General features: G+C 35.5%; 1 protein-coding gene across 2 annotated transcripts in view; it reads left to right on the forward strand.

The window, feature by feature from the left end:
- Window positions 1-12007, forward strand: part of LOC128511281 (E3 ubiquitin-protein ligase RNF123) — a 151891-nt gene that overhangs the window by 111748 nt on the left and 28136 nt on the right. For both annotated transcript variants that reach the window (XM_053484058.1, XM_053484057.1), the window contains 2 exons: window positions 954-1081; window positions 11047-11141. In XM_053484058.1, coding sequence (XP_053340033.1) covers window positions 954-1081; window positions 11047-11141 — 223 coding nt within the window. The remainder of the gene's footprint in view (window positions 1-953; window positions 1082-11046; window positions 11142-12007) is intronic.

The following is a 12007-nucleotide window of genomic DNA, read 5'->3' on the forward strand; positions in this document are numbered from 1 at the left end:
AAGTTCTGGAATCAATTATATTATTTGGCTTGTGTTTAAAAAAAAAAAAATTATCAGACTAGGTAGGTAACCTACACATAAAGCACAAAAGCAAGCGCTCAAGAAAATCTAATTTGCATATTTTCTTTAAGCTAAATTTTCCTCATTGTATCATATTATGTTATGTTATGTACTATCCTTACGTAGTGACTAGAGAACCATTTGCCATTCAGCCTGTGTGTTCAAAAAGTGAGTTGTCGATTTTGTCTTTTTCCTTTTCTAACTGTATCTCGGCTACCATAAAAGTTGTAAATCTGTCAACAGCAGGAAAGTACTGTGTACTGTGGGTGCAGCAGTGAAGTTTATGATAAAGGTTATGATTTATTATATATTTTTTTGATGACAGCTAAAATAATTGGATGGTTTCGTGGTTTATGTAAAACGAACATGGGCTGTGGGGGTGTAGCAGTATATTATTGCAGGTTTTTATTACTCGTTTGTATAATTAAAAAACAAATAAAACAAAATGGTGGCTCTTATCTAGCGTTTGCTTTGAAAGAAATGCTGGATACAGTTAAATTTCTTCTTCTTTTTTATTTTTATTTATATAAAATAAAAATAAAAAAGTATAATCCGGCATAAAAATCTGATGCTGCATCTAAGAATTAATAATTTTCCCTATTCCTTGTTGGCTGGAGATTAAAATTATTGCATAGATTCTTTTTGGACTCTCTCCCATAAATCAACAACGTCCATTACCACTCTGAGGTTGTCTTTTGTTTGGCTGTTACAGTCAGTGTGTCTTCCACTGGTTGAAAGTACATAAATTTATACTGTGTGTCCACAGAAGAGTCTTCCTGCAGATGTTAATGAGTTGAGTTCACTTGATTGCATCGTGTCTGTGTGGTGTTCTTCATGTGGGATCATTAAGCATGTGCATATCCCTAAAGCCAGGTCTCGGTTGTGTGTTACAGGATCACTCAGGCTGCCTCGGTACTGCTGTCAGACCCGTGTTTCCAGCTTCACTCCATCCAGCACCTGCTGGGACGGGGCGAGGCCAATGCTGCTGGAGCAGATCAAAAGCACTTCTCACTACACACTTGTGAGTTTACTCATAAAGTTCACAGTTTGTACATAATGTACTCTATTGTTTAGAATGAATATAGTCTTAAATAGAGGACTGTGCAGATTTCTTAAGCATAATATGATGCCTGATGCAGTTCGTCTTTTTTCTACATAAAACAAGCAGTAAACATTACAAAACAGTATCATAACTTATTATTAAGAGTGACTTTATTTTACATTTAAAATTTTGAATGTAGTCTCAGGAACATTTTGTGTAGGAAATAGCTTGACAAGTTTTTTAAGCATCCTGGAGGTTCTGTAACAGTCCTTCTGGAGAACTTTCTTATGTATATTTCTTTAGGTAATATCTGACAGCCAGCATTCATTTTGTGGATTATATAATATAAACTTTACTGACATACAACCACAATTTATATAACATTTTGTTTGGAAAAAGTGAAATTCAAAAATCTACAATGTGTTTTTTTTTACTAGTATGGTAATGCAAAAGTCACAAGTCAAATATCTAAGAAAAAATTTATAAGCAACAACGCACAACCAAGAGTACATTTACATTTACATTTAGGCATTTGGCAGACGCTCTTATCCAGAGCGACTTACATTTTTATCTCATTACACATCTGAGCAGAACATTATACGGAATATCAGCATACTGTTGCTGTTCAGGTGTTGTCGCGAATTACAGCTGTGCTGATACAGTACTTAGTATAAATTTAAGTCAACTATAGCCTTTATAAAACAGTTTAGTAAGCAAGAAAATTATATAGAGTAAGTGACATTTAAGGCACAGTATGACCAAATGATATATTATATTTTATTCATAAGTGATTAGTATAAAATTAAATACATCATTTCAGACACAGTATGACCAAATAATATATTTAATTTATACCAGTTGTTTGTGAATAAATATGGTTGGCTTTTTTTAATGTCTCTAAGACAAAACCTTTTTTTAATAGCTGATAGGATGTCCCTTGTCAGGTTTTGCAGTAAAACGTATTAGAAATATTAGAAACCATTTATCAATGGTTAATTACAAAAACTGTCGGTCACCTGGTCTCTGCCAGGACATTAGTTCCAACAGGTGCAGAAGAAGATAAAACTGGTTAAATGAACAAACAAACAAAAAATGGGAAGTGATTTGAGTTATGATCAATTTTAGTTTTAAAAGACATTAACAACAGCGTGAACACATACTGTATTAGAGTTTTTTTTTGTCACATTCAGAAAGTTAAATACAAACCTTTAAAACATTTTTTTTTTACTATTAATATCTTTGCATATACTTTTTGCCTATATTTGATTTCTAACTAAACGTTTTCCTTACTTTGCTAAAACATCTTTAATTAATTATTTTTGTAATGAACAGCTGTCATCTGCTGTATTAAATGTGGTTATGCTGATTGTCAAGTTATTGCCATGACAGTGCAGCACTTTGTGTTTTTAATAATCTTAATATGACAGAATAATCTTAGCACATAATAATGGCATTATAATCATTATCAATAACGCATTATAATCTCCATCGTGCAGTTTGAATATATTCCAGGATCCTATAAATACGTTTGTTCAGCCTAAGTTAATAAATTAAGGTAAATTAGGGACCTCAGGTGTTCTTATGCAATCTATGCACTCTGTAGTCGTTTGTTATCCATTTACATTTAAGCTGTTGTTTTTGCGGTTTTGTTCAAAAGAGTTGATGGAGTGTGATTAAAGCGGATAGGTGCAGACTAAGAGCTTTTTTCAAAAAAAAAGACTGTAGCAGTAAAGCAGCAGTTTCAAAAAAATACCTTAAAGGAACGGAGCAAAAATCTTAATATATTTTAATCACATGTTGTGTAAATACCATGGACAGGGATTTTATGTTTTTGGAAAAGAAGGGAAAACCTGGGCGGTTCAATTCAACAAGTTTATTATCAGAGTAAGTATTTATTCAGAACATTTTCTTTACTGAATACTTTCAGAAATTAATAATTCAACTGTGTTTGTAAATCAAGCTCAGAAAAGCGGGGATCTGATGGCAGACAAAAAAGGTGGTGGGCATCCATTACCTGTATGGTGCATAGTGGGAGGCAGGGAACTAATTACTCCTTTTAGTAAATTCAGCCAATTGTATTAATAATATGGGTCAACTCATTGAAGGCTTGATAAATACACAGATTTTTATTGTGACAGACTAATTAATAAGAATGAGACGAAATGCCATACTGAGCTTAATGCTCTTGTATCCCATCTTTGTTAATTCCTTTTATTTAAAATTGGAAAAAGATGGTTAATTGACATTTTTATACCTGTCCGAGCCTGCACTGCGGCGCCATTGATTGGTTCCGGTATTGCTAAGCTGGCTTATGGTGCAGTTCTGCTTTCTTACCACTTTACAAACCCCAAGCCTTCACCACACTGAGCTGCATAGTGCCGTCATAAATTATTTAGTCCAAATAGAGTCAGTGCATCTGCACTCTGTGTAAGGCTTGTGCATGAAACAGGTTTAGCTCGAGAGCCTGGAATGGTGGCGAGGTCTTTAAGAGATTTCTGAATCAAGCTGGTTGAACTCAAGTGCTTTTTATCTTGACCATCTTTAACTGGCATTTTTATGAAAATTCATGGAAGCATCATGATGTATTGTTTTTGTTTCTGTGTCCTGAAGAGACGTAAAATGCGTGACATTTGGGTACTAAACTAACCATTTTCTCTTATCTTTAAACACCCCATCATGTCATTATCTAACTGTTTCAGCTATTTGAATAGTTTGTCCCTTTCAATCACAACTATGCCATAGCCGAGGAAATGTTACTTACAGGAGATGGATGAATTGTACAAGCTCCCTTTGTATTTAAGTAGTTTTATAATCTATTAGATTTCATTATGGTCATTAAATTAAAAACCTTTAACTGTAAGACACACAACAAGCCCCTCGTGAAACGCACTTAAGGAAGGTGACTAATGATCTCTATGATCGTGTCCTTAACATTTGATAAGACAATATTGTCAGTATTCTACAGCTGTATGACAGATTATCAGATGACTTCAATTTCCAGCTCACCATGAGGCCTGTGTAGCTTGGCCTCTTACCGAGCTGTCCGCCTGTTGGACAAGGACATGCCTTGGGCTGCCTGGTTCCCATGGGGACTGTAAGGTCGCCATGGACACCATGGCCATTTGCCATACGCTCCCTCCCCTCTTTTCTCCTCTAGCCCCCTCATTCTCCTCCCTTGCTTTTGCACCCTTTAACTGGCTCCTTGGGTATCAGAGGCCATCTCTAACGCAGCACAGAGGTTTGCCTGAAGCTTTGCTTTTACATGTACAGTTCCTCATTTGCATTTCTCCAGCTGGACTTAAAAATGAGGTCAAATCCAATATGAGCATAGAGCTTCTATCACAGCTGAAGAGACCACTGTGCAAGATGTTTATTTATTATCACAAATAGTAAGTTAGAGGTTATACTTTTTAAGTGCTATTCTAAAGTGCTGCATTAATTTTTGACATAATTATATGTTAAAAATAATATAGTTACAAAAAGAAATAAATACTTGATTATTAGACCAAACCTATCACCAAAAATATCATTGAAATACATCTTTTCATGTATAACGGTGATGACAAAAATCGTGTAATGCACTGAAAATGTTGTTATTTGTACATAATATATGTTAAGCTTTTAAAACAATAAAATTGTATTTTGGTAATTATATATACGGTTGTGCTCAAAAGTTGGCATACCCTAAAAGAAATGGTTAAAAATCGACATTTATTTAGAAACTATGACTGATAAAGAAGCCAATGATTATCACATAGTTGATTGACTCCTTTTTAACACCTAATAAAATCTGAAATCAACCCAACAACTCAGATCCAACGTTTACATATCCTTAAATGTTTGGCCATATTATAAACACACAGGTTAACACACAGAGGGTTAAATAGCCATAAAAGGGACTTTTCCACAATTGTAATTGTAATTAGTGTCTGTGCGTAAATAGTCAGTAAGTTTGTCAGCTCATAAGGTGATGCACCGACTTGGCCAGATACAGCACCATAAGAAGGACAAAAGAATGGATCTGCCAGTGGAACTGTGTGATAAAGTAGCAGAACTTTATAAGGCAAGAAAAGGATCTAAAAAGATATTGTAAGAGTTGAAAATGCCTGGTAGTACTGTTTAATCTCTGGTAAAGAGGTGGAAAATAAGAGGCTCTGTTGATAGTAAGCCATGGTCAGGTAGACCAAGAAAGATTTCATCCACTACGGCCAGATGAATTGGTTAGGGTGCAAAAAAAAAGCAACTGTGAGAGAAATACAGGCTGTTCTGGGAAGAAGTGGTGGTGTACAATAAGGAGGTTTTTGAACACAAAATGACCTGCATCGTTGAGTTGCCAGAAGAAAGTCGTTACTGGACCCATGCCACAAAAAGACCCACTTGCAGTACGCCAGGCAACACCTAGGCAAACCTCACAGCTTCTGGAGTCATTTGGAGTGTTGAGACCAAAATTTAACTCTACAGTATGTTTGCAGAGAAGTCAACAAGGTCCATGGAAAAAACTACACCATCTCCTTTAAAGCATGGTGGTGGATCTCTTATGTTTTCTGGCTGTGTAAGCTCCAGTGGCACAGGGAAGTTAGTCAAAATGAATGGCAAGTTGAATGCAGCATTTTATCAGAAAATACTGGCAGACAATTTGCATTTTATAGCATGAAAGCTGTGCCTGGGATGTTCTTACATGACAATGATTCAAAGCACAAGGCCAAGCCTCCAATGGCTACAGCAGAAAAAGGTGAAGGTGCTGGAGTTGCCATCACAGCCATCATAGTCTCCTATACTCAATATGATTGTGCCACTTCGGAGAGATCTCAAACAATAAATACAGCTTACTTCAGATTTGTTATTTGTTTTTAAAAAAATATCTAGCAGCTGGACCCACTATGAACTTAGTACATAATGTGGAGGAAATTAACATATGTGGCATATGGTGCTTTAACTACATTCATCAAACTTTTTTAATGCATTCAATGCTCCATAAGCCTTTAGTTCTTTTGCAGTATTAAAATGGATTGTTAGTGAGTACGGTAAGTCTCTTGATGAGAATTTAATCTGTGAAATACTATTAGTTACAGATTAAAGGTGTGCAGTTGGTGAAAGTGGGCCATCTGCTGCTTTAAACAATTTGCCAACACCCTATTTAACTTATTCATCATAGGAAAAATGAATGGCAAGTTGAATGCAGCATGTTCTGATTGGAGGCTTTCCACACTACCAAAACTACCAAAACTACCACAACCAAAACTGCCACTGGGCCACCGTTGACTAAAACCCTTTTGCACCATTTTTCTCACAGTTGTTTGTGGGTGTTGCAACAATTTGTAATTGTATATGTAGACCTGTATACATGTACATTTGTACAGTCTACTTACTAACCTACTGTAGAGAGAACAAATGAGCTTAATCAGGCAATAATCTGTACAATAATGCTCCCTTACCTTGCTTTAAGGATTGTCCTATAATCCAGTGGGTTTCAGCGTAGATAAAAGTAAATCAACCTCTAACATCTAAGACTCAGACAGAGACTAAGGATTGATGTGCAGAGGTGTTAAAATACAAAATTCATGCACTACAATTGTACAAAACGAGATTACACTTCAGACCAAAGATGGTAACCAGGCAATAGTCAGAAAACAGAACATCACAGTGCAAACAGGCCAGAGGATAATCTAAAGACCAAACCAATAACACAAACAAAGGGTCAAACACAGCATAAACGAGCAGGAGAATAAAAAGCTCAGAGCTCACATGACTGTTTGGCAAGATCTCATGATGAACTAATGTCCTTGGTGTGATTATATACTAGAAAATCAGGTAGTAAACTGGAAATGAAATGGAAGAAGTTGCTTCAAGAATCCAGAAACAACATTAAGACATTTTCTGCAGTTGAATAAAGTCAAACCACTTATTATTTATTTATTTATTTATTTATTTATTATTTCTTTAATAAACGTGCCATAGATTAGAGTAATTGGAAGACCTTTAAGGATGGTATTGACCCGTCACTGCTGATTACTTCAGTAAGCCAGTATGTTAAAAGGAGCTTTCAGCTTTTTGAAATTCAGAAAACTTCAATTTCCTACAAAGCACTATTGTGTAATGTGTACTATTGAAGCGTTATAGCTTGAACTGAGAAGCTCCTTTAAGGAGTGTGCCAAAGATGAATGCACCGTGAGGAAGCCTTCACAAGATGTTTTTCATAAAATGGGTGTGATCATAGTCCATTGGTTTAGTGGTTCACACAAATGGGAAACCTTTGGCCGTCTTCCAGCTGCCAACTTAGTGGAGAGTATGGATTGATCCAGATGCAGGGAGTTGCGATATGGATCTTTACAGTAAGTTGAGAAGCAAATTGATGCCTTGATGGCATGGTGGTGAGCATGGGCTTTCCTTTTGGTATCTACTGGAAAAAAATATTATCAAAAAATGTCATTTTCTAATATGCTTTCCTTGTATTTACATAAATAATGAGCTTAAATTGTGCTGTTCATTATGCAGATACTTTCTAGAACTGTTTCAGATTTTCAGTATATCTCAAAAACAGCAAATATTTCATTGACAACATTTATTCAAACCCATCTCATTAGTATGCAGTGTCAATCTCACATGCATCTTGAAATTAGCAGATGTAACATGTTCCCATCTGCTCTGTCTCAGCTAACAGATGTGGTCTATGAAATTCTGCTTAAAGTAGAATATTGGTTTTCACTATATTGCGTATATTAATGATCACATCATGACCTTTTTTTTTTTTTGCCACAGAGACTTCTGCTTTGACAGTTGTTAATTACAAAAGCATGGATGTTTTGCAACTGGAGACAAAAGACCCAGGTTAAACATAATTTGAGAATTTTAGGGCTGTTGTCTAAATTAAAATCAAAGTAAGTTTTTACAGAGCCTTGCTGTGAAATGAATTCCCCTTTGTTATTATTAATTAAACCTATCCTGCCCATGTCTAAACCTGTCCTTGTAAAAATCGAGTAGTCTGTGGAAGTTGGGCCACTTGCCAACAAATCCATCACTGCAGAACACATATATAATGTTGCTCATATCAGCAATCATTGCATATTCTTTCCCCTCTTGGCATCGCCCCCATCAGAATGCTCTAAGTGCGTTATTATCTGATTGGGATATTTATTAGTCTTATGCTCCATTCCTCTTGTCATTGAGATAGTTGCTGGCATTTTGCTTATTCGTCCAAAATGCATAGCAGGAGCAATGCTGATTGGCAGTACTGTATCATTGGCAACTTAGGAGCTTTCAGACTAGACAGGCATGAAATTGCAATTGTGGAATTAAACTGGAAAAAGCATGGGAAGACTAGCAGAGAGCTGGCTGATTTCTCTCAACCCCACACTATAATCATCAGTTAATCTCAGTGTCCAAATGCAGTAGCACCCAGAACTCAGGCTAGAGATGGACAGAGTAGCAGAGACTTAAGACACATAAAAGACACCTTTCCCTTTTATTGTCTTTTTTATTTCCTTTTACTCTGTAGCGCCTTGGTCCTGGAGAAACATTGTTTCGTTTCACTGTGTACTAACTTCATATGGTTAAAGTGACAATAAAAGCCGACTTGACTTGACTTGTCAGGGTGGATGTTTATGAAATGGAGACTATATAGAATTATATACAGTACAGTACTATGCTTGTATGTCTGAGAGGAATATCTGATCTGTTTTCAACCTAAACTATACCTCTAGTTCCATTTAAGGACTTACTGTCCAAGCGGCGCACCAATGATAACAATGTATGCTTTACACAGATTGTCATTAAATGTGTACTGGATATGCAGTTGCGTATTTCAGACATATGATCCAAATGTATTTTCCGACCAAGCATTCTGATTGGAGGCTTTCCACACTACCAAAACTGTTGATAAGAATGTGTGTTTTGTGTTTACCTACCAAAACACACATTCAAATCCAGTCACAAAAGCACTTTCAGCAAGAAAAGATATCTGATTACGTTATGTCATCTTAACAACACTTTGTCTCCATAGTCGTGTTGTTCCTCTGTATTGTATTTTATTTATGCTTATCTTCAAACACAAGGCTGAATCACAAATCCCCCTCTAACCCCTAATCAATAGTACTTGATTGTTTAGTATATGGAACAAATGATTGTGCACCCTGGTGTACCAGCTTTCCATTTAAAGCTATGTGAGATTTAACCGCAAAACCTGGATGGTAACGAAACTGAAAAAAGAGGATAAGTGGAAATGTAAAAAGTAACTTATCAGATTTTACAAGACTGTCCACTGTTTATTTTCCTTACCTTTTGGCGCCATAGTACCACTAAGAATTTAATCATTGGTAAAATGAACAAAAAATAAAAGTAATCTTGTGATTAATAAATAGTGTTTTAATAGTTTTAGAGTTATTTTATCACATAGAGGATGAGTATTTTCCAAAAGCAGCATGTTATTGTCAGTTGAAGGTGGATGCAGGTGCAAATCCTATTTATTGTAATAAACATGGTGAATCACTCAGACAGACACAAGATTTGTGACAGGAACTGGGAATATAATGTTCGGACATGCACCAACCAAAGACAAACTGAAAAGCTGGAACTTAAATACTGTGGTCTGTGAGACCACAAACTTAGTTCAGGTGCACAATAATGTGGAACAAACTCAACGTGTGCACAAGATTACATACTTGCATACAGTGAATGTGATTTGCAGTGGATGATGGGTGCTGTACTCCAGTGTCTTTGGCACTGACATGGACAATTCAGTGTTTTGGTCCTACTACTGAACATCATTTGAACACTTTTATTTTTTTAATTTAATAAAGCAGAGAGATCATGTGTTTTTATTTTTTTCTCATTTCTGTTATAGTAGGTATAAACAATCAATTCCTTACTTTTTATAATTTAGAAATTATTAAGATAGAAATGGAGCATGTTGGGTTATTAGGAAAGCATAAATCCCTTATACAAGGAGCGTTAAATTCAAACCAGGACTTTAATTGCGCAGAATAGCAGAAATGAGAGGTATGAAAGTAAATACGAGAGTAAATACTCCCTTTATTTCTCTATATAATCCCCTGCAACACTAATGCACTTATCTAAGCATTTTACCAGTGCTTCGATACTATCAAGGTCGAATTTTTTTCAGTAATCCGAAGCCATAATTGGACTGCCTGTTCACGTTTAAAACGCTGGCCTCCCAGGAACTCCTTTAATGGCCCAAACATGTGAAAATGGCTTGGATTGTGGTCAGGACCGTACAGGGAATATGGGAATAGTTTCCAGCCGAGTTTCTGTAATGCTGTAGTGTGCAGTTGGTGTTCATGAATGATTATGTGTACAGTTTACAACAACTGCAGTGCCACCTCAGCTAGGATCATCATTCATGGACATACAGCCTTCTTTAAAATATTTGCAATGTTCAAATGGTTTACTGCGGCCAAGAGTCTCATCACTGTACTGTGTTTGAAGTCTTCTGTAAATGTCTATCAATTTTACACCTTCATTTATAAGAATTTACTGTTTTATACATTTTTACTTAAATGTGCCTTGTACAATACTTTCACATGTCAAAAAACATATGGTTAAATGGTTATCTCTGAATTTTTCAAAAGGCTAAACATAAACCTCCTATTACAGAAATGTATGCATTTTCCCCTTGGGATTAATAAAGTTCTTTGAATCTCGAATCAGAAAACTTCACCATATCAATAGTTTCCCAATTAAAATTTACATGTTTTTAAATTTTTACATGTTCACTAAGTCCTGTAAGTTATCATTGTAGATTATTGATGATTGTAATATATTAGAATGTGCATTAATATTAAACTTTCAGACCAAATATATTTGAGATTTTGAGGTTTCAGAATTAACAGTACTTAATCAATGCATATAGTAAATGAATAATCAATCCCACAAAACCTTTTTTTAAACCTGGACTTTGTGTCACCTTGTGTCTCGTTTTTTCCTTTAAGATACGGACTATATCACTGCAGAAGAAGCGCAAAAAGTGGAAAAGATGCTGTCGTTCCTGACCGAGGAGTCCAAGCAAGCTGCAGCCACAACTGCGGTAAGTACTGTACTTTACATAGCTTCAAACAGTTGTCTACATCAGGATCCTCGCACAGCTACAAATACAGGCACCTGCTCATGTAAGGAGAGATGTTTTACTATACATTGAACTTAGTTGGTCCATCTTGCTGCTTTGCATGTACCTGTACAGTACTGTATTGGTGGATAAATAATTGTAAGGAGTGTAACAAACGCTTTGCTCATGATTAAATTTGATTGCTGATATTGGCTTCACAGTTCAATTAGATTTGACTTATGCATTATAAAACATTGTGAATTATAAAATTAAATGAAATAAGAACTGTGAAAAATTATGACTGAAAAGTCAACTTTTAAAATAATAAACAATCAGAAACAGCATGCATTTCTGTCTTTATACTGTAAGTTATGTTGTTTCCCCGTGCTTCCGCCTTTGCAATTGACTGTTTATTGATGAGGCCTGTGGTCATAGTTTATTTTCTGGTTTATTTCTTCTTTTTTATTCATGTCACCTGTTTCTGGTTAGTTGATTAGTGTCCTTATTTAAGCTCTGTGTTTTTTCTGTTTTATTGTCTTGTGTTGATTACTGGCAATTGGATATTTGCCTCAAGAGACATTGAGTGTTAATGCTAGGCTTAATGTTAAGTGCTATTTCCCAGTTTGGTGCATGCTTTTGTTCCATTTGTTGTTTTTAAATATACTGCTTGGCCAAAAAAAAGATTGATTTAAATAAGCAAAGGATTAAGAGCTTTTGATTGGATGAATACTGCAGTAAATAATATGTTTCAGCTGGCAGCAATTCTTTTAACCCTAAATAATGCAGTACACAACTTCTCCCTGAAGCAACATCTATGGTGGAAGACTGATCTTTAGAACTGACTGTTC

The sequence above is a fragment of the Clarias gariepinus genome, chromosome 23, assembly GCF_024256425.1.
Source record: "Clarias gariepinus isolate MV-2021 ecotype Netherlands chromosome 23, CGAR_prim_01v2, whole genome shotgun sequence".
NCBI lineage: Eukaryota > Metazoa > Chordata > Actinopteri > Siluriformes > Clariidae > Clarias > Clarias gariepinus.